At 41.3% G+C, this 24,041-nt stretch overlaps 1 protein-coding gene across 2 annotated transcripts; it reads left to right on the top strand.

Moving 5' to 3' along the window:
• Nucleotides 1–1,112: 1,112 nt before the first annotated feature.
• Nucleotides 1,113–23,665, top strand: LOC311090905 (alpha-2-macroglobulin-like). Of its 2 annotated transcripts, none has more exons than XM_084126537.1 (34): nucleotides 1,113–1,267; nucleotides 1,692–1,872; nucleotides 1,981–2,137; nucleotides 2,594–2,646; nucleotides 2,754–2,774; nucleotides 2,965–3,130; nucleotides 8,907–8,991; nucleotides 9,192–9,303; nucleotides 9,416–9,536; nucleotides 9,655–9,764; nucleotides 9,858–10,028; nucleotides 10,120–10,353; nucleotides 10,461–10,670; nucleotides 10,757–10,906; nucleotides 11,539–11,664; nucleotides 11,829–11,922; nucleotides 12,360–12,498; nucleotides 12,716–12,941; nucleotides 13,012–13,138; nucleotides 13,216–13,337; nucleotides 13,436–13,487; nucleotides 14,043–14,126; nucleotides 14,214–14,390; nucleotides 14,541–14,616; nucleotides 14,840–14,996; nucleotides 15,232–15,306; nucleotides 15,388–15,550; nucleotides 15,657–15,850; nucleotides 15,934–16,146; nucleotides 16,260–16,378; nucleotides 22,838–22,919; nucleotides 23,002–23,082; nucleotides 23,184–23,289; nucleotides 23,403–23,665. In XM_084126537.1, exons 1-34 carry the CDS (start codon nucleotides 1,182–1,184, stop codon nucleotides 23,441–23,443), a joined length of 4,311 nt encoding a protein of 1,436 aa, XP_083982663.1. In that variant the 5' UTR covers nucleotides 1,113–1,181; the 3' UTR covers nucleotides 23,444–23,665. The 2 variants fall into 2 exon arrangements, with proteins under 2 accessions (XP_083982663.1, XP_083982662.1); XM_084126536.1 differs by having other exon boundaries at nucleotides 14,040–14,126.
• Nucleotides 23,666–24,041: the final 376 nt, after the last annotated feature.

The raw sequence follows: 24,041 nt of genomic DNA, 5'->3' as shown, positions 1-24,041 counted from the left end.
TCCAAAACAGGTTAAAAACCAGAAGATAGATCCAAAATACTAATCTAAAAATCACAGTGGAGAAACAGAACAAAGTTCAAAATAATCATTAAACCAATACAGAACTGATTGCTCAGAATTGCAGGGACACTGCTGGACCTCGCAAATATGAGAGCAATGAGTATGGAAGACAGACTATTTTTCCAGAGATAAAGTTAATTTTCAGGAGAATAAAGGTTATGACATGATAAAAACAGTGCTATAATAATTAACATTTACTTGAGCAATATTTACATTTAATCATTTAGCAGACAATAGTTTATCAATAGCAACTTATAACTGAGGAGAACAATAGAAGCAATCAGACCAACAATAAGGCAATAATATACAAGTGTTAGCCTAGTCCCAGTTAGTCTAGCACATGTAGCATCCAAATGAAACACTGAACATCTGTTAAGAACATGAAATAATTATAGCATATAATCTCAGGTATCAGGAAGTGTCTTGCATATTTAATATTACACAACAGATTTTAGGTGACTTTCAGTAGCCATAAGTTTAGTCGTATTGAGAAGGCAGAGAATTTACAAATGCAAACAGCAGCTTACAGTATCTCTCCCTCTCAGTTTGAGTGGGTGGGTGCATGTATGTGCACTGGATGTTAATTATCAGTTGTCTTGGCCCACTGTTTGTCTACACAGAGTTAAAGGTCAGTAGCTCTACATTTCTCTGTAGATGGGATAGGAGATAAGATAGGAGTTTGTTTTCAGATCACATGTACACTTATATACTTTAAAGATTTGAGTTGATTTCTTGCATGTTATTATTGACTACTAAGAACTGAACTTCCCAACTTCCATTTTGACTGCAGATAAAATTACTATTTAGAATATTTAGATTTACATGCTTGAATATACCAACATGCAACCTTTAAGTTGTTCAACACTGAATTATGCACTCAGGAACATTCATAATTAACTGAATTGAATTGTATTTATCATTTATCAAACTCATCACAAATGAATTTTTGGGCAAAAGAACAAATTGCATTTTAGCACAGGTTGTTGAACTGCGTTGCCTACATGGTTGAATCATTAATCAGATGATCAATAAAAAAGTTTTGAAGGACCTCCTTTAGCACGAGAGTCCCTTTAAAAGAGACGGTCCAGTTCATCTCATGACCTGTATGATCGCTTGTCATCATGACTCTGAATATTAGCTGCTGTTGGAAAGGGCTCCTTCTGCTCTCTTTCCTCCTGATCTGTGTCAATGGACAAACATCCGGGCCGTAAGTTTTTAACAATTTCTGCTGAGGATGGCAGTGTTTTGCTTTCTAAGTGTGATAAATTATTATACCATTAGTTATTGTGTAAGATAGGTCTTGATGATTTCTCCTGTATTGATTTAACGGATCTATGTTGCACAGTAGAGGTTTGCTGTTTAAAAGACAACTTGAGGCATGTGTAAGATCATTCTTAAATAATTACAGTGTATTTTTAACGGCAATACTGTTCTGAAAAAAAACATTAAATTAATTCTCCAGACTTCATTACACGATTTGCTCTTGTATTCTCACTTCTCATATAAATGATCAATAGCAAACAAACAATCTGTATTGATTTTCAGTCCCATTTAAATTTTTTCAGTCACATTTTATTTCTTATTGTATCGAACTAATCAGGCAATGTTGTATGATCATTTTCTCTGGACAGATCTTTCATGGTGACATTTCCTTCAGTGATCGGGTCTGGATCTGAGGCCAAACTGTGTGCAAGTCTTCTCAAGCCCAATGAAAGCCTTGTCATGACCATTCATCTGGTTCATGGTAACCAGAGCACTTTACTGCTGCAGGAGAAAGCTGTGGAAGAGTTTCACCGCTGCTTTAACTTCAAGGTCAGCCATCAAAACATACACATGATGATTTTTTAATATATATTTCACCATAACGCATCTAGTTTTTGTGATGGCAGGTTGTAAATGCAGTATATTATTTCTCATCAGGCTCCTCTGGTCGAAGCAGAATCAGTGCAGAAAATGAAGGTCGAACTACAGGGAGAAACTTTCAAGATGACTGAAGAGAGAAAAGTCATGTTCAGGCCTTACCATCCTCTGACCTTTATCCAGACCGATAAACCTATATATATTCCAGGACAGACAGGTGAGCTTTGAATGTCTCAAAGGCTCAGTAAATAATGCTGTCACTGACATCTAAACCCTGATCACAGCTGATGTAACGTATACATTAAGTAAAGCTCGCTATGATCATACAATGAGCTGATGATCAGAAATTACAAATGTTGCACAAACCGACAGATGGTAAAAGAGCATTAAGTAAACAGTTCAATGGATTTACAAACTTGTAAACAGAAAAGAGGAGCATAAGAAAAGATAAGGAAAGAAGATAAGGATGAGTAGCTTTGAAGTAGCTTTGAAATCTAAATTTAATCTGTTTAAAAAGTTTAATTTGGCTTAAAAGACATGTTCAAACCGCAGCAGAATACAGTAGTCAGCCCTGCATTTGAGTGAAATACTGACTGTAAGCATTGTCCCTTACATAAGAGCTGAAGACGTCAAAAATTTTGTTTTTTTTTAAATGCACATTTCTATTTTACAGTGCACTTCAGAGTTGTTACCATGGATACAAACTTTGCACCCCTTGATCAGCAGGTCTGATGTGTTTACCTTGCATCTTTATTGCCATTGTTTTCTCTTGCATTGTTGAATACACGTTTAATAAATCTTTTAATCTTTAATTGCTATTTGCTCTTTTACAGTATAGTACAGTGGTTCTTGAGGTAAGAACACAAAACCTTCTGTGCAGTCATAACTTACACAAGTTTTAAATCTTATTAACACTATAGACATTCTGTTAGGCTATTTTTGCAATTATTGTATTTTCAGTAGGCTAATTTTACATTTCTTCATTGATAGTCAGGATATGTGTAGCTGTAACTAAATATCTGCCCTGTCTCTGGTATTAAACAGGACAGTCAAGGTAACCGGATTGGTCAATGGACAAATGTTTCTTCAACAAGGTGGATTTTGCAGCGTTCTTATGAATTAAACCCAGAGGCCCGTCAAGGCATGTACAGACTGAAGGCTTTTATTGGTGACAGGATGATCTCACGTGATTTTGAGGTGAAAAAATATGGTAAGTCATAAAAACAAATGATTTGCATTGTTGCATGGGAAGAATTTCAATAATATGTAGTAGCTTTTAGAAGGGAATGTCACGGGTTACTTGACTGTAACCCTGTTCCCTGACAAAGCGGTAACGAGATGATGTGCTGAGCGCTATGGGAAAACATATTTGTTTGACCGGTTGTGAAAATTTTGCTTTAATAACCTTTGATGACATCATTGGAATGCGCAAATCAGAGGCTATAAATAGATGTGTGACAGGTGCACTTTCAGGTCACTGTCTGAAGAATGTCCTGAACACGCCCCCAGTGCAGCAATGCAGCGCAGCATCTCGTTCCTGCTTTGGGAACAGGGTTACAGTCAAGTAACCCGAGACGCTCCCTTTTAAAAGCTACTCTCAATGCTGCGCTGAGTGCTGGGAATGAGAATGCCAACTGCGCTGCACTGGAAGTGTCTGGACCCCTCAAAGTTGTGTAGTGTGTGCGCACAAACACGAGAATGGCCTCAGACATGAGTTTGGGATGTTGACTCAAGGACGTGTGAGCCTGGAGTGACATGAACATCCAAACTATAGAATATAATAAATGTGTGCGGAGAGGACCAGCCTGCCACATCACATACTTGCTGCAACGGGGCACCTCTTGCTAAAGCCCTGGAGGATGCAATCCCCCTGGTAGAATAAGCCCTAACGCCCAGAGGCAAAGCTTGACCGCTTGCCTCATAGGCTAGTGTGATGACATCTCTCACCCAATGAGACATAGGGTGTTTCTCAATACCAAGTATGCAAACTTCGGACTTGCGTCCTTGGTAGTTCAGACTTGCCAAGTTTGACTCAGGAGAACCAATTACCGAGGACGCAAGTCTGGTAATTCTGCAAAAAGAACAGCGCCGTTCTTGATAGCATCCCTCAGCTCGCTCTGGCTACTCCGGTTATATGGTGGTTCTAATATCTCTAGCCTTCCTCTTGGTGTGTCGATCAGAACACAGGAATGGATCAGGGCAGTCTGATTCAATCAAAGGGGTTTATTGAACACTGAGAATCCGTTGGTCTGTGTGCGGGTATGTGTGTGGTTCTACAATAAAACATAAACTAGATAAAAAAGTTTGTAGACAAACTTTAAATTGGCATGAAAAAGCCTAGCCAGAAAGTTTGAAGTAGTTTTAAAAGTTTGAAGGTTTTTAGTTTAGAAGTATTAGATAGAATGGAATCTTAAATGAGTCTCGATGGATTAGAAATAGTATATAGAATGAAATATTGTATAGAATTACTTTTTACAAGCTTGAAGTTTAAAGTAGTTTGTAGAAAGATAGATAGATAGATAGATAGATAGATAGATGATAGATAGAATCCTAAATGAGTCTCAGTGGATTAGAAATAGTACCTAGAATGGCAGCTAATGGAGTCTAATGAGCCTCTCCAACTGTCAAAATTTGAATTTAGACTGTTGAAGTTTGAATAGTCTTGGCTCATCTGAACATTTCGTCAATGAAAGTCTATGGTAGGCTATTTTTCCGAGTTTTGATCAGCATTTTTAGGAAAACCGTAAGTCTGATCAGTCTGAAAAGATATTGTAACGTGTTCAAAATGCTGTTCTGCTACAAATAAGGATGCATTTAATGTTACTGTTGTACTTTATTAATTTTGTGTGATTCGATTGATTCGATGTTCAAGTTGAATATGGAAGAAGGCTCCACCCCTTGGGGAGTTGTGGGGGAACCTGAGAGATAGGAGTTAGTTTGAGTGCCTCGCTGGTTCAGGTACGGTTCTCTTATAAGTCAGGTGTGTATGGCGTGGGCTGTGGCCGACAACAGCCTCTAATAAACACCCTTTGTTATTAAAAACGTCTCGTCCTTGTCTGAGAACGCTACAATATAGTAGCCTACACTAAGTCAGAACAGAATGAACGTCTAGTGACTCTAGTCTGAGTTTGGTGGATGTAGCTTGAACAGTTTTGGAAGAGTAGCAATTAGAAATTTTAGTCTCAGAATAATAAAAGTAATAATAAAAGTATCTTTTTCAAGCCAACTCAATAAAGAAATAATCAGCATAACATGACGACTGTTATATCAAAATAAATCACACTATACATAACATTGCATTACACTATACATTGTTATAATATACATAATTACAGTATAGAGTATCAACTTTCCGTGGACCAATACAATGCAATATGGCGCTGTCATTTAAGTAAACTATGGAAGTAAAATAATGACAAATCGTTTAAAAAAAATAAAAAATAAAAAATAATTGAAAAAAAATAGGCATTGCATTAACTGTGCTTGCATTTTAATGCATTGCATTTTTAGGGCTTGCATTTTTATGGGCTGAAATTCAACATGGTTGAATATTTAAGCTGTGAATATTTCAATTCAAAACATTTCAGACACATTTTCATTTTTAAAAATTCAATAATACCTTTCAGATTTCACATCCAAAATGTTTATTTAGTTTAAAATACAACCTATAATATACGACAGGCAATTTTCAGTCCATTTTATTTCACCTTATAAATTCGCTTCCACAAATTCAGTGGTTCAAATTCGACATTTGACATCTGATGATGATTCTGTCACAGCTAACATCAGCATTAAAAACTTTTAAAATAATTTATCTCAAAACTCACTTTCATGTCTGTTTGTGATCCGATTCTGATCACCGCATAAAATATTTATACGCGATGCAAAAGACTGAACGCTAACCATTACCATAGTAAACATAGCAAATATGAACGCTTGAAGAAATCAGACAAATCATATCACAATCATGTTTTTATCTGTCAATAGCCTACGTCTCGTCTCTTTATACCGGAACCGGACTGTCATAAAATAAAGCAACTTTTTTTGCGTCCTCTGTTTCTCTGACTGAAAATATTCTAAATGTGATGTAGGCCTAACTTATGTCCTGTAACTACCAAATAAACAGAAACAGGCGCGACTGAATAAGTAAGTCTGTCCTCTTTCTTTTTTTAAATAGACCTAACGGTAAACCACTCTTTTTTCTGTGTGACTATTGTGCAATTTTGATCAATGTATCTCTTTTTATTGTAAACCTGTGGTAAAACATCGATTCTTGGGTTTTAAATATTCAAGTAAACAACAAAAATGCCAGCAAATGGTTGCATTTATTTATTTATTTTTAAATAAATAAAACATCCATTTGTTGGTGAAATGATGGGTTAGTGTGATGTTGTTCCAAAGAGTGTTACGGGCGTGTTTTAATGAAGCGCTGCTGAGTTTCTGGCCCGACAGTGGAAATGCAGCGTGTTTTGGGCTCGGTGCTACAGGCCCGGGGATTTTAGCCCGGCACGGCCCGTTTAAATCCCTGGCTTGCACTATCCCGACAGTGGAAACGCGGCTATAGAAAGGGTACAAAGCCTGTGGCTCGTAAACCTTATTCACCTTTGGCGACTGGCCCTTGGATGAAATCCCCTGGCTCTGAGCCACAACTGTGCAGAAGGCCCAAAGGTATAACCGTGTACGCAGCTGCCATAAGATGGAGAATCCTTTGAAAATTATGGAGTGTTATTTCCTGACCTAGCCTGACATTGCTCAGGGTGTTTAAGATGGACTCAAAATGTGCGGGAGACAACTGTGCCCGCATGGTGACCGAGTACGCATGGTGACCCATACGACCCCTAAATACATTGTTCTCTGGGCCAGAGAGAGAATGCTTTTCTTGGCATTGAGACTCAACCCCAGAGTATGAAGATGAGCTAGGACGATATCTCAATGTTGTAGCACAAGCTCTTAAAGGGGTCATATAATGCCATTTTTGTACAAGCTAATATGATTCTTTAGGGTCTAAATTAAAAGTTTGTGATATACTTTAATTAAAAATTCTCATTAGTATTGTAAGAAAACACTCATTTTACCTGGTCAAAAACAGCTCTGTTTTCAGCACGCCGTTTAAGTGCATGTGTCTTTAAATGATAATGAGCTTTGCTCACCCCGCCCCTCTGTTCTGTGCTTACACCGTTTGTAATAATAACACAGTAACCATAACACGTTGTTCATTATAAACGTGGGATTATGAATTATATTGAGAACGTTGTACATAGAAAACATGCCGTAATGTACCCTGAGTGTAAACAGACGCATTCATCGTGAAGCGTGCTAGCGATTTGCAAAGATTAATATAAATATTAATATAAAAGTTAATAAAACGTTACACTCACTTCTTCTTCTGGAGGTGCAGCAGGAACACGAATAGTTGGTACCGATCCTTTTTTCAGGAGCAGCTTCTTAGCAAAACCAGTTTTATACTGACCCTCCTTTGTAAAGCAGTCTGGTGTGTGAAATGATTCGCGCAAACATGAAAGCATTGACGTTGATCGTGGGGAATATTTAAGTATTAAATACAGCGGTTCGGATTTAGGAACATCAAAATGACTGCTGTGTTCCTTATTACACCCAAGAACAGAACACCACAATCGCTTAGACGCCATTCTGCTCATAGACAGTGCTCCAGCGTATCAACAATGACGCGCGGACTATGATGACAGACAGCTCGCTCACGAGCGAAGGCGGGTCTGTGTTGAAACACTGCTGTCAATCAACAATCGTGGGAGGGGCGTCCGACCGTGTGACGTCACTAGGTCGAACGGCTTGATTTGAGACATATATGGAAAACATATAAGGAGATTTAAAAAAAAAAACACTGGATGGATTTTTATCATTTTATGATGGTTGTGTACAGGCACTGCCAACACACATTTCAGTACAATCAACTTGTAAAAGTGCATGTACCATTATATGACCCCTTTAAGACTGGGCTAGTATCAGCCAGTCGTCTATGTAATTTAAAATGCGGATGCCCTGTAGTCACAAAGGAGCCAGTGCTGCATCCATGTATTTTGTGTTAATGCGGGGTGACAAGGCTAGGCCGAATGCAAGAACTCAGAATTGGTTAGCTTCGCCCCCGAAAGCGAAACTCAGGTACTCCCTGTGTTGTGGCAGAATTTTTATATGAAAATAATAGACGTTGGCCTAATAAACCAATGTCGCAGGCACAAAGACACAGGAAGAATATATTTTATTCCATGGCCTTGATAGTTCATCATGGAGACCTTGAAAGAAGGGGAAGGACTGTCTATCTGATGCCTCCCCTTGGCCACCTGACAGAAATCTGTCGTCTACTAATACCATCTCAATTTTGCATGTATCTTTGCTTGTATGTAGATATACATTAATGTATGCACATATGTAATTTTTTTTTATTTTATTTTTTTGATCTTCAGATGTCCTGTTTATCAGATTGGGGATTGCTTTGTTGGGGCTGGATAGGGTTGTTTATGGTGGGTGGGGTGGTATAAAATATAAAAATGCAGTTTGCAACAATAAAAATTCTATGATAAAAAAAGAAATATGTCATCTAACTTTGATCGTCTTGGTGTCTCTTGTTTCTGTGGCCAGTCTATTTGAAGACTGTCCACGGCATGAGTAACTACCTCGAGTAGCTCATTGTATGATCTGTCATCACTAGAGGAGCGTTCAGAGGCAGTGCACCCGATATCCATTTCCCCAAGAGAACTCACGTCCTCAGCCTGGTCTGAAGAAGCGCTGGAGCATCCTCCAAAAACGGGCTCGAGGACCTCACGATCTAGTGAAAGAACAAGAGAAAGGGAAGGATGGAACCTGAAAGCTCACCTAATTTAAGCCAAATTCTTGGCGTATTTGCCACATGTGTTTACAACCGGTCAAACAAAGATGTTTTCCCATAGCGCTCAGCGCAGCATAGAGTATCTTTTGAAAGGGAACTCTAATGTCTGCCTTCTGACTTCTAGTTTTGCCTAAGTTTGAAGTTACTGTAAAAAGCCCAAATGAAGTGAGTGTTGAAGAAGAGGAACTGATAATTGAGGTTTGCGGAAAGTAAGTGGTTTATTTTATTTCCTGCATTAAGAGAGCAGTGTGTTCTTCCAATCTTGGCACAATTAAGTTACTTTGATTTAATTGATAATTGTTTTCTTTTTAACTTTGTTGTCATTTATTTACTGTAACCCCCATCCTAATATATTAGTTGCTTAACTCAACCTTGGGTCATAGATCAGTTGCTTGTACCTTTTTCACAGATACACTTATGGACAGCCTGTACCTGGTAAATCATGGGTGAAAGTGTGCCGTAATAGATTGTCCTACCAGAGCCATCACATCAATCCAGTGTGTTTAGAGGAAACCATTGAGGTATGTAAGTTGAGAAACAGTTCAAGTAATTGCATCTTTACTTTCCTCCATTTATCCAGTTAAACCACTCTTTAGTTAAAATGCTATGTTTGCGTTCATTCATTATAATTAGATAAAAAAGACAGGCTGTGCCATCCATACCTTAGAAACATCAGTCTTTTTCAACGCCACACTAAAGGATAGGCTGGAGAATTCTTTTCGTGTTGAGGCAATGGTTACAGAAGAAGGAACAGGTGAGCTGCAGGATTTGGTCAGATCCTGTTACTTACATTTCTTGAATTTCTAATTTTTTATGTTTTACTTTAATTTTATTTTAAAGAATATTTATTTTGGTGTTTTTACTGTTTACAGAGATCACCATGACAAAATCTGAATCTGTAACTCTCACTTATGAAATTGGTAAAGCCACATTTACTGAGCTGCCCAAAACATATGAACATGGATCAGTTATAGAAGGAAAAGTAAATCTAAAATCAGTTTGTCTCAGTTTAACACCATTAATTATATATGGAATTATTCCTTAATGCATTTCTGTAAAATCTTATTTTCAACAGATCAAACTCTCAAACTTCAAAGGTGCACCAATTCAAAACAAAGAGGTTTATCTTATGGAGGGTAACACTTGGTCCCCAAAACTGCTCCTAAATCTCACTACAGACAGCGATGGACTGGCCAGCTTCTCTTTTAATACGTCCAGTCGTCCTGAAAGTGATATTAATCTGATTGTAAGAGAGTTTTTTTTATTTATTTATTTATTTATTTTGTGTTCCCTGAAGAGTTCAGTTGCATGAGTTATTTCTGATTCTTTGTTATCAGGCAAGTGTTTCTCAAGAGGGCCGTTATTATAGCCACAACAAGCCTTACATCTCTGTGGGTATACAACCAGTTCAGCTCTTCCAGCCTGCCACTCCATACACCCCAACACTAAGTGAATTGATTATAGAGAATACTGAGCAACCATTAAAGTGTGACTCTGAGTTTACAGCCACCATCAAGTATTATTTTATTGGAGAGACTGTTGAAGACTTCAAAACGGACATTGTCTATATGGTGAGAACATCGGCAGTATTTATATTATTACAGAGATGTTTTTGTTTAACAGTATTATTTGGCTGCACTAGTCAGTTTGTTATTTGAGTGTCATCTGTCTGTTTCAGGTCTTGTCCAGAGGAGTGATCGTCCATCATGGATATGAGAAGATTGAAGTGAAGTCTTCTAATGGAGCAAGTGGCACAATGTCGTTCAAACTGTCTGTTGGTTCAGATCTGGCTCCTGTACTGCAGATTCTGGCATACTGTGTTCTGCCCAGTGAAAATGTTGTTGCTAGTAGCAAAAATTTCGACATTGAAAAGTGTTTCAAAAACAAGGTATGCATTGTAGCTTTAGAAATGAGCCTCTTTACTGTATTACTTACTGTATTACTAAATTAAATTCTATTCACTGTATTTCACAGGTGTCTCTGCAGTTTTCTCCTGCTAAAGCGGTTCCTGGTGAGAAAAACACTCTCCAGCTCTCAGCTCAGCCTGGTTCACTGTGTGGCCTCAGTGCTGTAGATCAGAGCGTCCTGATCCTGAAGTCAGGAGAACGTCTGGATGCTGACAAGGTGTAGCTGCTTTAAGATTAAGTATTGATCAAATGTGTCTTCATAATGGGAATCTACAGTGGAAATTTAGTGATAACAGACTTTAGTTATTACTGCTATGATCTGTCGAGGAAAAATTACTTGGGTGAGGCCAAAATGAAATTCAAACCAGGAATTTGTCTTTTAAAACTTTATTCATGCAGCAAGAAGGTTGTCTGACATACAGAACAATGCACTCCTCAGTGAGAAGACACCATCTCTCACTTCCCCATCATATTTACGCTCTCCATCCCATGACCTTGGAGGCCAGGCTGTAATCTCCTAGAACACAAGATATTTTGTACACTCTCACAAAAGACAAGTTTCAGCAAGTTTCAACACAGCATAGAACATATAGAAAACACCCTAATATGTTATTTAAAAACACTATATTATAGTGTTTATGACACACTACTCGTGATGACACACATGTGACACACATATTTGTAATTTTACATTAAAGATCCATCAGTGTTTAAGCTAAAATCCTGATCTCAGGAGATTTAACATGATTCTGTATTCTTTTCTCACCAAAATGGAATTAAAGTTTTGTTGAAAATACATAAATTATTTAGAAATCATACTGATAGTGTGTGAATGTGGTCCCGTCACAGGTCTTCAACTTGCTGCCAGTGCAGTCGGGGTCAGATTATCCTTATACTGTTGAAGACGAGCGGGAGTGTCTGCATGTGAGACCCCGTCGAGCTGTGCCGACAGACAACGTCTATGAATCCTTAAAGGTAACAGGTGGATTATATGTGTGGCAGTGCACTAGATAATGATTGGGAGAGTATATACTGCACATGTGCAAGTAAATGCATAAAAATGTTCTCTTGATTATACTGACAATTAAAAGTAATTTGTATTTTCATTATTTGTATTGTGGTTCATTGCCATTTGACAGAGAGTGGGATTGAAGATGGCAACAAATTTGGTTGTGCGAGTGCCTCAGTGTCTGTCATACAGAGGCTTGACGTATCACCGATACCATGATATAGGTACATGTACTGTTATCACAATCCAAGCTGTAATGTTTTAATATGTAGGTGCTTGTTATTAAATATATTAAAAATATATGTTCAATTTGTGAAATTGTGAAACTCACACAATTCGTACAATTCCACAATTATAGTGATGTAGTAGGAAAATACAGTTTTTCTGGGGTCATTAGTTAACTTTGACTTTGACTGTTACAACAAATCAATTATAAAACTTATAACTTTTGGAAAATAAAATGAACGCATTAACTTTGGGAGCCATAAAATACTAAAACTAAAATGAAAACTAAATAAACTGAAACTAGAAAACTCTGACAACACTAAAATATATCTGTATATGAAAATAAAATAATGTGTATTAAAATTATGATCTGCCATCCATTTTCTGTTCACTTAGTGCTTTTCTGCTCACTACAAAACATAACTTTTTTTTACAGTGATGTATCGTTATAATCATGTTCCAGTGGCAGTGATGTCTTCACAACTTAATTATGATTCAAATGACAGACATTCTCCAGCAGTGACGATTCGGACCGTCTTTCCAGAAACGTGGATCTGGGAACTTGCTGAAGTGGGGTATGTGAAATGTAATCAGCACAATTAACATGTTTATCTTATTACTTATCTTTAATACATCATCTCCCCTCACACCCACAGGACAGAAAATACCTTGCCTGCTTTGCAGATTTTGAATCCAGTTATTTTATCATTTGTGTGCTGTATGTTGTTATTTAATACAGGAAAAATGGCAGAGTCAGAATCAAATATGCAAATTGTTGTAATTCCTCCGCAGGGACTCTGGATCAGCTCAGGTTCCTGTCACGGTTCCTGACACCATCACCTCTTGGGAGACGGAGGTCTTCTGTCTGTCCTCTGAAGGTCTGGGTCTCGCTCCTCCTGCTCAGCTGACAGTTTTCCAGCCCTTCTTCCTGGAGCTCTCTCTGCCTTACTCCATCATCCGTGGGGAGATCTTTGAGCTGAAGGCCACTGTCTTCAGTTATCTGTCCAAGTGCATCATGGTGAGATTTCAGACTCAGTCTAATCAAATCATATCAAATATGCCTCTAATCATGTGTGGTTGATTGACAGGTTAAAGTGACTCCAGCTCCGTCCTCAGACTACACTCTCAAAGCCTCCTCTGATGATCAGTATTCATCCTGTCTATGTGCTGATGGAAGAAAAACCTTTAAATGGATCCTCACTCCTTCTGTTCTTGGTGAGTTTTCCAGTATGACTCATTGTTTCTCTGTGTTTGTGTCTGTTGTATCTTCACGTACATGTCTTGTGTTGTAGGAGTCTTGAATATTACAGTCAGTGCAGAGGCAGAGGTGTCCCAGACTGTGTGTGACAATGAGATTGTGAGCGTCCCAGAGAGAGGACGCATTGACACAGTCACACGAAGTCTGCTTGTACAGGTCAGCGCTCGTCAACTGTCTCTTAGATGTCATTTACCCTTTATCCTAATGCTGCTTATGTCAAAATGATGTGTTGATGTGTTTATTTTATGCTGCAGGCGGAAGGAACTGAAAAGACAGAGACTCAAAGCTGGTTATTGTGTCCAAAGGGTTAGTCTGCAAATATTTTATATATTTTGGTGTATAAGCACCAATAATGCTGGAACCCTTTTGCTTTTGTTCAGTTTTTTTTTTTCCGGGGATCAAGCAGTGAAGCTTTTTCAACTGACAAAAAGTTGCTCAAAGAATTTTGGTTGTCAATATGTTTGGCATATAAAAGACTTATTGGCTCTTTATCTTATAAAGACAAACTCTAACTTCATGAAAATTAGTACACATTGCATTGCGGACATTTTTAGGCTACACCAAATTTGAGGACCAACAGAGGGAGCTAAAATATACAGTAACCAAAATATTTTCATATGTCTCTGACATTGTAATTGAGAAAGCTGAAATTTGTCAGCCTTTCATAATGTAGTTTAGTTGTTCAGCTGTACCACATTTTGAAATTGTGGCTATTTTCTTCCCTTTTCCAAAGTGCTTGAAACACAGTAATTTCTGCTTGCGATTATATATTATTATTGGGACTTCACAGATGCTATTAGAATGTTAATATTATTGCATTACTCTGTTGATGCGTTTCTGTCTGTCTGTTTCATACAGTAGGTGACAGTCTCTCAGAGGAAGTGGCTCTGACTCTCCCTAAAGATGTGATAGAGGGATCAGCCAGATCCTCTGTTTCAGTCATTGGTAACATTTACAAATACAAGCATATATGAGGAGATTGGGTTTTGAACTTATAAAATGTAGTGAGTTTTATTTGTGTATGGTTTATAGGAGACATATTGGGTCGTGCACTAAGGAATCTTCACGGATTATTACGGATGCCGTACGGCTGTGGAGAGCAAAACATGGCTGTTCTTTCTCCCAATATTTACATTCTGCAGTATCTGGAGAACACAGAGCAGCTCACCTCAGCCATCCGAGAGAGAGCCACAGGCTTCCTGAAGAGCGGTGAGAGACATAAATCATGTCAAGAAAATACTGAGAAAATACTGCCAAATTATACATTTTTCAACACACCTGAATTTCATTCAGTAAAGTTGAATAATCAGACACATGGAATCAAACTGTTGAAGTGTTAACCATTATCACACCAAACAGGATATCAGAGACAAATGAACTACAAGCATTCTGATGGATCATACAGCACATTTGGTTATGGTGATGGAAATACATGGTAAATATATTTTCACTATTACTTTTGTTAAACAGAAATAATATCAAGGTAATCTACAATAATAAACCCAAAAGAATAGTAAAAAAAAAAAAAAAAAAAAAAAAAAAAAAAAAAAAAACACATTTAAGAATGTGTCTCTTAGTTCAAATAATTTGTTTTGAAATTTATGATGGATGAAACACCTGATGACATTTTTTTTTTATTATATCTTCCACACCACCAGGTTGACTGCCTTTGTCCTGAGGTCTTTTGGCAGAGCACAGAAATACATATTTATTGATCCAGAAATTATTCAGGGTGCAAAGAATTGGTTAATAAGTAGACGGGATTCAGACGGCTGTTTTATCCAACAGGGAAGACTGTTCAACAACAGAATGAAGGTCTGTCAACTTCTGTCTATCTATATCTCTCTATCTCTCTCTCTATATATAACACAATACCTAGAAATGGTCTAGTAACTATCTAGAAAACCTGGAATCTTAGACCTGTAAAAGTTTAAGCTTTTTTAAAACATTTAGACGTTCTCAAGCCAACATCAAAGTTTGTCTAGTTGAACTTTCCTTTAATAGTTTGAGTGTGTTGCTTTATTTATCCTTCATTTCTCAAATATTCCAGGGTGGAGTGAAAGATAATGTGACCATGACTGCCTACATTACTGCATCATTGCTTGAACTGGAAACTCCAGTCACAGTAAGTTCATCTTCAGGAAACACAGTATAAACTCATAGAAAAATGACACTCACAGTGTCTGTTTCTCTGTTTTTGTCACAGGATCCTGTCGTCAGTAAAGGTTTGTCATGCTTGAGGTCCGTCATTGAGGATGTCAAAAACATTTACACCACTGCTCTGCTCGCCTACACTTTCAGTCTGGCTAATGACACGGACACTCGACAGCAGCTTTTCAAGAAACTGGAGGATGTTGCTCTTTCAGACGGTAAGAGGTTTGTTTCTGATGATTTCTGTTGTCTTTTATGACTGGAATATTTTTGATTTTTTTTTGTCATGCTCATTGAGTTATGCGTGTGTCTTTTGTCCTCAAGGGTCTCATCTCCACTGGTCTCAGTCTGCATCTGCTGATGACTCTGATTCTCTGGCAGTGGAGATCAGCTCATATGTGCTGCTAGCTGTTCTCTCTGCAGATTCAGTCACTACAGCTGATCTGGGCTATGCTAACAGGATTGTCAGCTGGCTTGTGAAGCAGCAGAATGCCTATGGAGGATTCTCCTCCACACAGGTTACTCAAACTACTCCAATCAAACACATTATTAGCGGTGTGAATGAGTAAAAGTGATATTACTGAACACATTTATTTCCCAGGACACAGTGGTGGCTCTTCAGGCTCTGTCTTTGTACGCCACCAAAGTGTTCAGCTCTGACGGCTCCAGCACAGTGACTGTACAGTCAGCAGGAGACACTCACCACTTCGATGTCAATCAGGACAACAAGTTACTGTACCAGGAGAAGCAGCTGCAGACCGTTCCAGCCAAATACAGCATTGAAGTGAAGGGCTCAACCTGTGTGTCTGTGCAGGTCTGTAGTGCGTTCAGCTTCATTTACTCACTCTCTCTTTCTCTCTTGGCATTGTGGTTATTCTGCTGTGAAATGGTTTATTCATTTATTTTTGTTTGTGTTGACTCTCTCAGATAGCTCAGTTCTACAACATTCCCACTCCTACTGAAGCTAAAACATTGAGCATTGACGCTAAGATTGAGGGAGATTGCAAAACATTGGGACAAAATTTCATTTTGAACTTCACTGTCAAGTAAGAAAATCTGTATTCAGTTCAAGTCAAAAGACTTGAACATGATTATGACTTAAGATTTACTAACAAATAAATCTTTACTGAATATCATAAAAACTGAAATGGCATATATCAGTATTTAAAACTGCAACACTAAGTTGAGAAACGTACTCGGTTACCTAATGTAACCTCGGTTCTCTCTAGAAGAGGGAACGAGTATTGCGTAAGTTGCTTACGCATCGGAAAGTCTTCTTTCTTCGAGATCTGAAGCCAAAAAATTATCCTTAATTTTGTATTCATTGTCAACGCAGTGCGGCAGCCGGCAGACCTAGGCAGGCTGTATAAGCTTGCTCATTGGCTGCTCGGCGGCAACTGCTTAAGCCTATCAGTGAGCACTCTGAAACGTGGCCACCAATGAGGGCGCTTCGCGCCCTCCACACCCTTCTAACCGTCAGAATGGGTGTGGCCAGCGTGTATATAACCAGTGCTCAGAGGCTAAAAAATCTGGTTTTCGCAGTCAGAAGCGCAAAAGCTCGTGGCGCGACACGGCAGGTTACGCAATACTCGTTCCCTCTTCTAGAGAGAACCGAGGTTACATTAGGTAACCGAGTACGTTCTCTTACGAGAGGTTCTCTCGTATTGCGTAAGTTGCTTACGCATCGGGAACCCTTTGTCAACGCCGTGTGCGCCGAGCATCCAGCCCATGAATCCCAGGGAGACCGGGGAAAAACATTCTGCTGGAATAGGTGGCCGGTCGGAGAGACGGGCCAACACAGTACAAAGCACTTCACACAATATAAGAAATAGAGCGGCGCGGCCGATCTATAAGCGTATAACAGTGCAAATTAGTAGGGCCGGCAGAGCGAGCCCACACAGTACGTATGCTAGAATAGGTGGCCGGTCGGAGAGACGGGCCAACACAGTACAAGCACATAACTCAGTACATATAAATAGAGCGGCGCGGCCGGTCTATAAGCGTATAACAGTGCAAAATGGTAGGGCCGGCAGAGCGAGCCCATACAGTACACATGCACTTATTAGGGTAAGAAAAGAGCGACATAGTCGGTCTTTCATGAAGAGAATAGACCCCCGCGCCACAGAGTGGAATACGGGCGGCCGGCAGCGCGGGCCAACACCGGAAAGCAGCGCGTAAAGGGGAATGAGAAACAGAGCGGTCCAGCCGGTCTGAGTATAAAACACTTCACCCCAAGTACCACACCAGACATATCGTCAGCATGAAAACATAGTCTGCACATGAGAGGCTGGGCAGAGCATATATGTCAGTTACACTGACAGTAATTTTGCCTGTAAGGCGGGAACTTCCAGGTTATAAAACCTCACGAATGTCGATGGGGAGGTCCAGCCCGCCGCCATACAAATATCGTGGATAGAAATTCTGCTGGACCAGGCCCACGAAGAGGCCATGCCTCTAGTAGAGTGGGCTCTGATACCCAGAGGGCACTGCAGGTGTTTGGAGGCATAAGCTGCTGCAATCGCGTCCACTATCCACCTGGACAGGCTCTGTTTTGAGGCGGCGAGACCCTTGGTGCGTCCGCCGAAGGAAACAAAGAGCTGCTCTGAACGCCTGAAAGCGGCGGAGCGCGTGATGTAAACTCTCAGCGCCCGGACAGGGCATAGGAGGTTATCACTGTCCCCATTATCGGATGCTGGCAGAGCCGAAAGGGAAATGACTTGTGCCCTAAAAGGGGTTCCAATCGCTTTGGCGATGTAACCGTGTCTCGGCTTGAGAATGACTTTCGAGTCGTTCGGTCCGAACTCAAGACATGCAGGGCTAACAGATAGCGCGTGCAAATCCCCCACACGTTTAACTGAAGACAGGGCTATCAGAAAAACGGTTTTAAGCGACAAGTACTTTAAATCCACGGATTCGAGCGGTTCAAAGGGAAAAGCCTTCAGGGCCTCCAGGACCAAGGACAGATCCCAAATGGGAACCAAGGGGGGCCGCGGGGGATTCATCCGTCTAGCTCCTCTGAGGAAGCGGATAATGAGCTCGTTCCTTCCTATTGCCCGGCCGAGCGTCGTCTCAGCGAACGCTGCAATAGCCGCCACATATACTTTGAGCGTGGAAGGGGACCTGCCCTTTTCCAACAGCTCTTGTAGGAAGGAAAGCACCCGCGGGACCCCGCATGCGCGTGGATCCAAGCTCTTAGTAGCGCACCATTTAGAAAACACTGACCATTTAGATGCGTAGAGCCGTCTCGTAGAGGGAGCTCTAGATTGTGTGATCGTGTTCACGACCCCTTCTGGCAGGTCAACGGGTATCCGTTGATCACCCATGCATGCAGAGACCAGCGCTCTGGATGGGGATGCCAGATCGATCCACCGGCTTGGGAGAGGAGATCCTTTCTCACCGGGATCGGCCATGGGGATGAGCGCGACAGCCTCACTAGCTCTGGGTACCAAGTCTGGTTCTCCCAGCGCGGGGCTATAAGAAGCACTGAGTGGTGCGTTTCCCTGATCCTCGAAATGACCTGTGGCAACAGGGAGATCGGAGGAAAAGCATACAGCGGGAGGCTGGGCCATGTCTGGGACAGCGCGTCCTCGCTTTTCGAGAAGAATCTCGGGCAGTGAGCATTGTCTTCCGACGCAAAGAGGTCGGTCCGCTCTGCCGAATAGGCGCCAGAGAAACTGGACTGTCTGGGGGTGCAGGGACCATTCTCCCGGGGGAATGTTGTCCCTGGACAGTCTGTCTGGACCGATATTCAAGTGGCCCGGCACGTGCGCGGCTCTCAGCGAGCGCAACGAGCGGTAAGCCCACACAAGAAGGCGTTCTGTCAGCTTGCACAGATTCCTGGATCTGACACCGCCCTGTCGGTTCACATAGGATACCACGGACATGTTGTCCGAGCGGACTAGCACATGGTGATCCTGTATGAATGGGAGGAAGCGCTTGAGCGCGTTCTCGACCGCTATCATCTCCAAACAGTTTATGTGGAGGCATTTTTCCTGGTCTGACCACAGGCCAAAAACCGGTTTGCCCTCGAACAGGGCGATGAGGGTCTGCAGTAACCGTAGCAACGGGGACTGACAGAGCGCGAAGCTTTGACGATGGTCCGGCCGCGGCGGGACACGATCGTCGCTTCTTTCCTCGGGCTAGGAGGTTTTTGCAGGCTCAGGCTTCACCGCGATCCTCTGCCGGGGTCCCCGGGGAGGAGGCGGCCTGACGCGGCTGGTCGAGCGAGAGCGAGGGCGGCCGCCCTGTCGTCGCTGCGAGGACGGAGGTCGAGCTGGGCGCTGGGCAGAGGTTTGCGCAGGCTGGTCACGAGGACGGCGTGCAGCAGGCCTGGAGCGCCGAGGCAGAAACAAATTCATAGCCTGTGTGGTCTTCTGAACCTCCGAAAAGCGGTCCACGATCCCGTTTACCGCTGGGCCGAACAGGCCGGTGGGGGAGAGGGGGGCGTTAAGGAACACCGCGCGCTCAGACTCCCTCATATCCGCGAGCGTGAGCCAGAGATGCCTCTCTGCGACAGTCAGAGAGGCCATGCACCGTCCAATGGCCTGGGCAGCGGATTTCGTGGCGCGAAGGGAGAGATCCGTCGCGCTCCTCAAATCCGTGATTGAAGCAGACTCCGAGCCCTTCTCATCCAGATCACGGAGGAGGTTAGCTTGGAGGATCTGCAGTATGGCCATAGAGACGCCTCGTCGGTCTCCGGCGGTCGCTGTGAGCGGCGCTTCTTTTTGCGCGGCCCAGCAGGGACAGGCGGAGCGACATCCTGGTCGAAAACTTCAAGTCGAGCCCGCAGGGTCGACATTGAAAGTTCCTCGCACTCAGGGCAGCCGCCCGTGGAGAGTGCGGTGGCGGCGTGCTCGCGGCCCAGGCAGAGAGCGCAAATGAGGTGGCGGTCTCCGTTGCTGAGCGGAGCGCGGCACGAGCCGCAGGAAAAACGGGGCATTTTGAGAAAAACGCCCCGTGCTCTTTTAGATAGAGAGAAAAGTGTGTCGCAGTAGGCGAACACACAGCAGTAAAAGGATATGACGCCGGATAGCGTAGCAGGCACGGAAGGCTGAAGGCGGCGAAGGCGGCCGGCTTCTCCAGGCGCTGTCCTAGGCTTGCTGGTCGCTGGTTTCAACGGCGGCGGCTCTCAAGATCCAGCGATGCGAAGAGCTTCGCTGAAGACAAGAAAATCAGATTTTTTAGCCTCTGAGCACTGGTTATATACACGCTGGCCACACCCATTCTGATGGTTAGAAGGGTGTGGAGGGCGCGAAGCGCCCTCATTGGTGGCCACGTTTCAGAGTGCTCACTGATAGGCTTAAAGGAACACTCCGACTTTTTGGGACTTTAGCTTATTCACAGTATCCCCCAGAGTTAGATAAGTCCATACATACCTTTTTCATTTCTGTGCGTTCTGTAAGTGTTATTTGACGCACCCACCGCTAGCCTAGCTTAGCACAAAGACTGGATGTAAATGGATAATGGTAGCATACTAATCCCAATAAGTGACAAAATAATGCAAACATTTTCCTATTTACATGTTGTGATCTGTATAGTCACAGCGTGTACAAATAACAAGGCTATATGAGACAGAGACCATTTTTAATCGTATAAATACTGGGAACTATATTCTCACGAGGCGTAGGAGCACAGCTACTTGGGCGGAGTGGCTACTTGGGCGGAGTGATTAGCGCAGCACACGAGACGCCCTGTGGTGAGTAGCAGAGAGTTCGCTCAGAGTTGGAGTAATAGAGTCAGCAATTACTAGATAGTAAATTTATAGTTTACAATCATGGGTGTTCGCTGTATTGTAAAGAGCTGCGACAATAAACAGGGGAGACCAGGTAATACTATGATGTTTCATAAAATTCCAACCAAAAACACTGACCTGATGAATCGATGGCTACTTGTTCTGGGTATAGATCCACACACACCTGTAAACAGCATCACGAAGTATTTCGTTTGCTCTGAACATTTTACTATAGACGACTATTTTGAAAAAATGCAAGTTGCCACACGGACCATGAAACGTGTGCTAAAGGATACAGCCATCCCATCGATAATAAAGACAGGACAAATTGGATCACCTGTTGCTGCGGTAAGTGTTCCGTTATGTTTTGAGATGACTAACATTAGCCATACTGTAACAGTGCCATGCTGTAATGTAACCTTAGTAGTGACATTATTACGTGAATAGGGGCTCCGTGTATCCCCTTTATTGTTATTATTGTGTTGTCATGACCACACTATATGCAATGGCTATACTACAATTTCATTGAACTATGAATGATCATTATAACAAAATCACTTACTTGGTGGACAGCTGACCATTAGGTTCACTCGGCATGGGGCGTTTCTTCCAGTTGATCTTGTCACAATGGGGGAAAAAACTACAACTGCATTAGGGCAGAGAAAGGGCAGACAACTGTATTAGGGCAGAGAAATCTTCCGTGGTAGTGACGCAAATATTTTGATTGTCATCAAGCCTTGACATTGATGGCAATACCCGGTCCCATTCATTACAACAAAGGCATTAGGTTTCTGTCGGCATAGGTTGGCATGTTCCACATTTACACCACCAGTCCGTGTTCGTTCTGATTCTCCCTTCGACATCAATCTGTTCGGCATCTTGTCTTACAGCTTCCAAAGTTTGTAACTCCTCGTCTGTGTATTCTGGCTCAAAACTATATGGTTCGGGATCTTGGTTTCATACACAGTAAAATTCCTCTGACAATTCCTCAAAGTCAGCCATGATCACGAGTCACGTCTAGCTAGTTAGTCACGTTTGTTTTGTTTACGGAACCATCAACAGGGCGTCTCGTGTGCGGCGCTAATCACTCCGCCCAAGTAACGTTAGCTGTGCTCCTACGCCTAGTGAGAATATAGTTCCCAGTATTTATACGATTAAAAATGGTCTCTGTCTCATATAGCCTTGTTATTTGTACACGCTGTGACTATACAGATCACAACATGTAAATAGGAAAATGTTTGCATTATTTTGTCACTTATTGGGATTAGTATGCTACCATTATCCATTTACATCCAGTCTTTGTGCTAAGCTAGGCTAGCGGTGGGTGCGTCAAATAACACTTACAGAACGCACAGAAATGAAAAAGGTATGTATGGACTTATCTAACTCTGGGGGATACTGTGAATAAGCTAAAGTCCCAAAAAGTCGGAGTGTTCCTTTAAGCAGTTGCCGCCGAGCAGCCAATGAGCACGCTTATACAGCCTGCCTAGGTCTGCCGGCTGCCGCACTGCGTTGACAATGAATACAAAATTAAGGATAATTTTTTGGCTTCAGATCTCGAAGAAAGAAGACTTTCCGATGCGTAAGCAACTTACGCAATACGAGAGAACCTCTCGTAAGAGAACAAGATTTTTTTTATTCTTATTGACACATTATGACTGAGTGATGAAATCTTCGCCCGAGTCTTGTTGATTATACTGGCTTTTGTTCTCGCTTATTTATAAATTTATATGAGGCATTTAAGAACCAAACCTTTTCATTTGCTCTTTTCCAGATACGATGGTCTACAGGAAAGGACTAACATGGTCATTGTGGATATTAAACTCTTATCTGGATTCACAGCTGATACATCAATGGTGTGTTTGAGTGATTCATCACAGAATGTGTAAAGTTTCTAGAATTCTCTATTTAAAAATTAACCAGCACTTTTCCCCACAGCTTGGTTCTTCCGGAATATATGTACCACTTGTGGAACGGGTCGATTCTAAAGATGATCATGTCATTGTGTATTTGAAGGAGGTGAGAGAACAGCAACATTCATATTATTTTAAATAATTAGGTCGATCCATAAACCTTTTATCCATAATGTCCATGACTAATGTGTTTCTTTCCTCCTGCAGATCCCACAAAATTTTCCAATGAATTACCAGATACAAATGAAACAGATTCTTCCAGTGAAGAATCTTAAGCCAGCTGTGGTCAAAGTGTACGATTACTACCAAAAAAGTAAGATTTAATATGCCAGCGTTGAATGTTTTGATCATGCGATGCACATTGTTTATTCAGATTTACAGGTTTCCAATGTGGTATGAAATGTGAACATCTTTCTTTTCCTTCAGGTGATCAGTCAGAGGCCGAGTACTCCTTTCACTGTGAATGAAGCTGCTGAAGTGCATCACCTCATAGTTCAGCTCGGATAAAGATGTTTGAACACTCTAATACTTAATATTGTAATGTTTATTCTTTATCCTGTGCAAAATGATTACCAATATCATCCCAAATTAGAACAACCCCCCAAAAATCTGTTTTTTTTTGCCAGGTCTCTTGAGAACATGACTATTCAATTCACAATGCATATGATTAATAAAAGTGATGAAAACAAGTTATAGTGAGCTGGTTGAATTGTTGATTGTGTAGTACCTACATGCTATGGCAACATTTCAGAATCAGACAAGATATTTTATGATGATATCTTGTGAATTAGTTTTTATCTCAACTCTGCTTTATCTTGTCTTCACACACTGTAAGATGGCTATTTAGGTCCATTGTAGGTCCTCATGTAGAATATTTACCTTGTCCTTCATTTTTAACTGAACAGCAAACAACCAAAATATGAACAGATATCAATAACAAATCACCTTACCTAAAGTCACTGAGAGGTCAGAAACTTCACTCATCCCATCACAGCCAGGTACTCAGGAAAAGACAGACTATTATTTTTAAAAACCAGAAGAACTCACAATAACATGTGTGACCAA

Source organism: Abramis brama (genome assembly GCF_963993115.1).
Source record: "Abramis brama genome assembly, chromosome: 10".
NCBI lineage: Eukaryota > Metazoa > Chordata > Actinopteri > Cypriniformes > Leuciscidae > Abramis > Abramis brama.
This window is presented reverse-complemented; position numbering and strand designations above follow the sequence as displayed.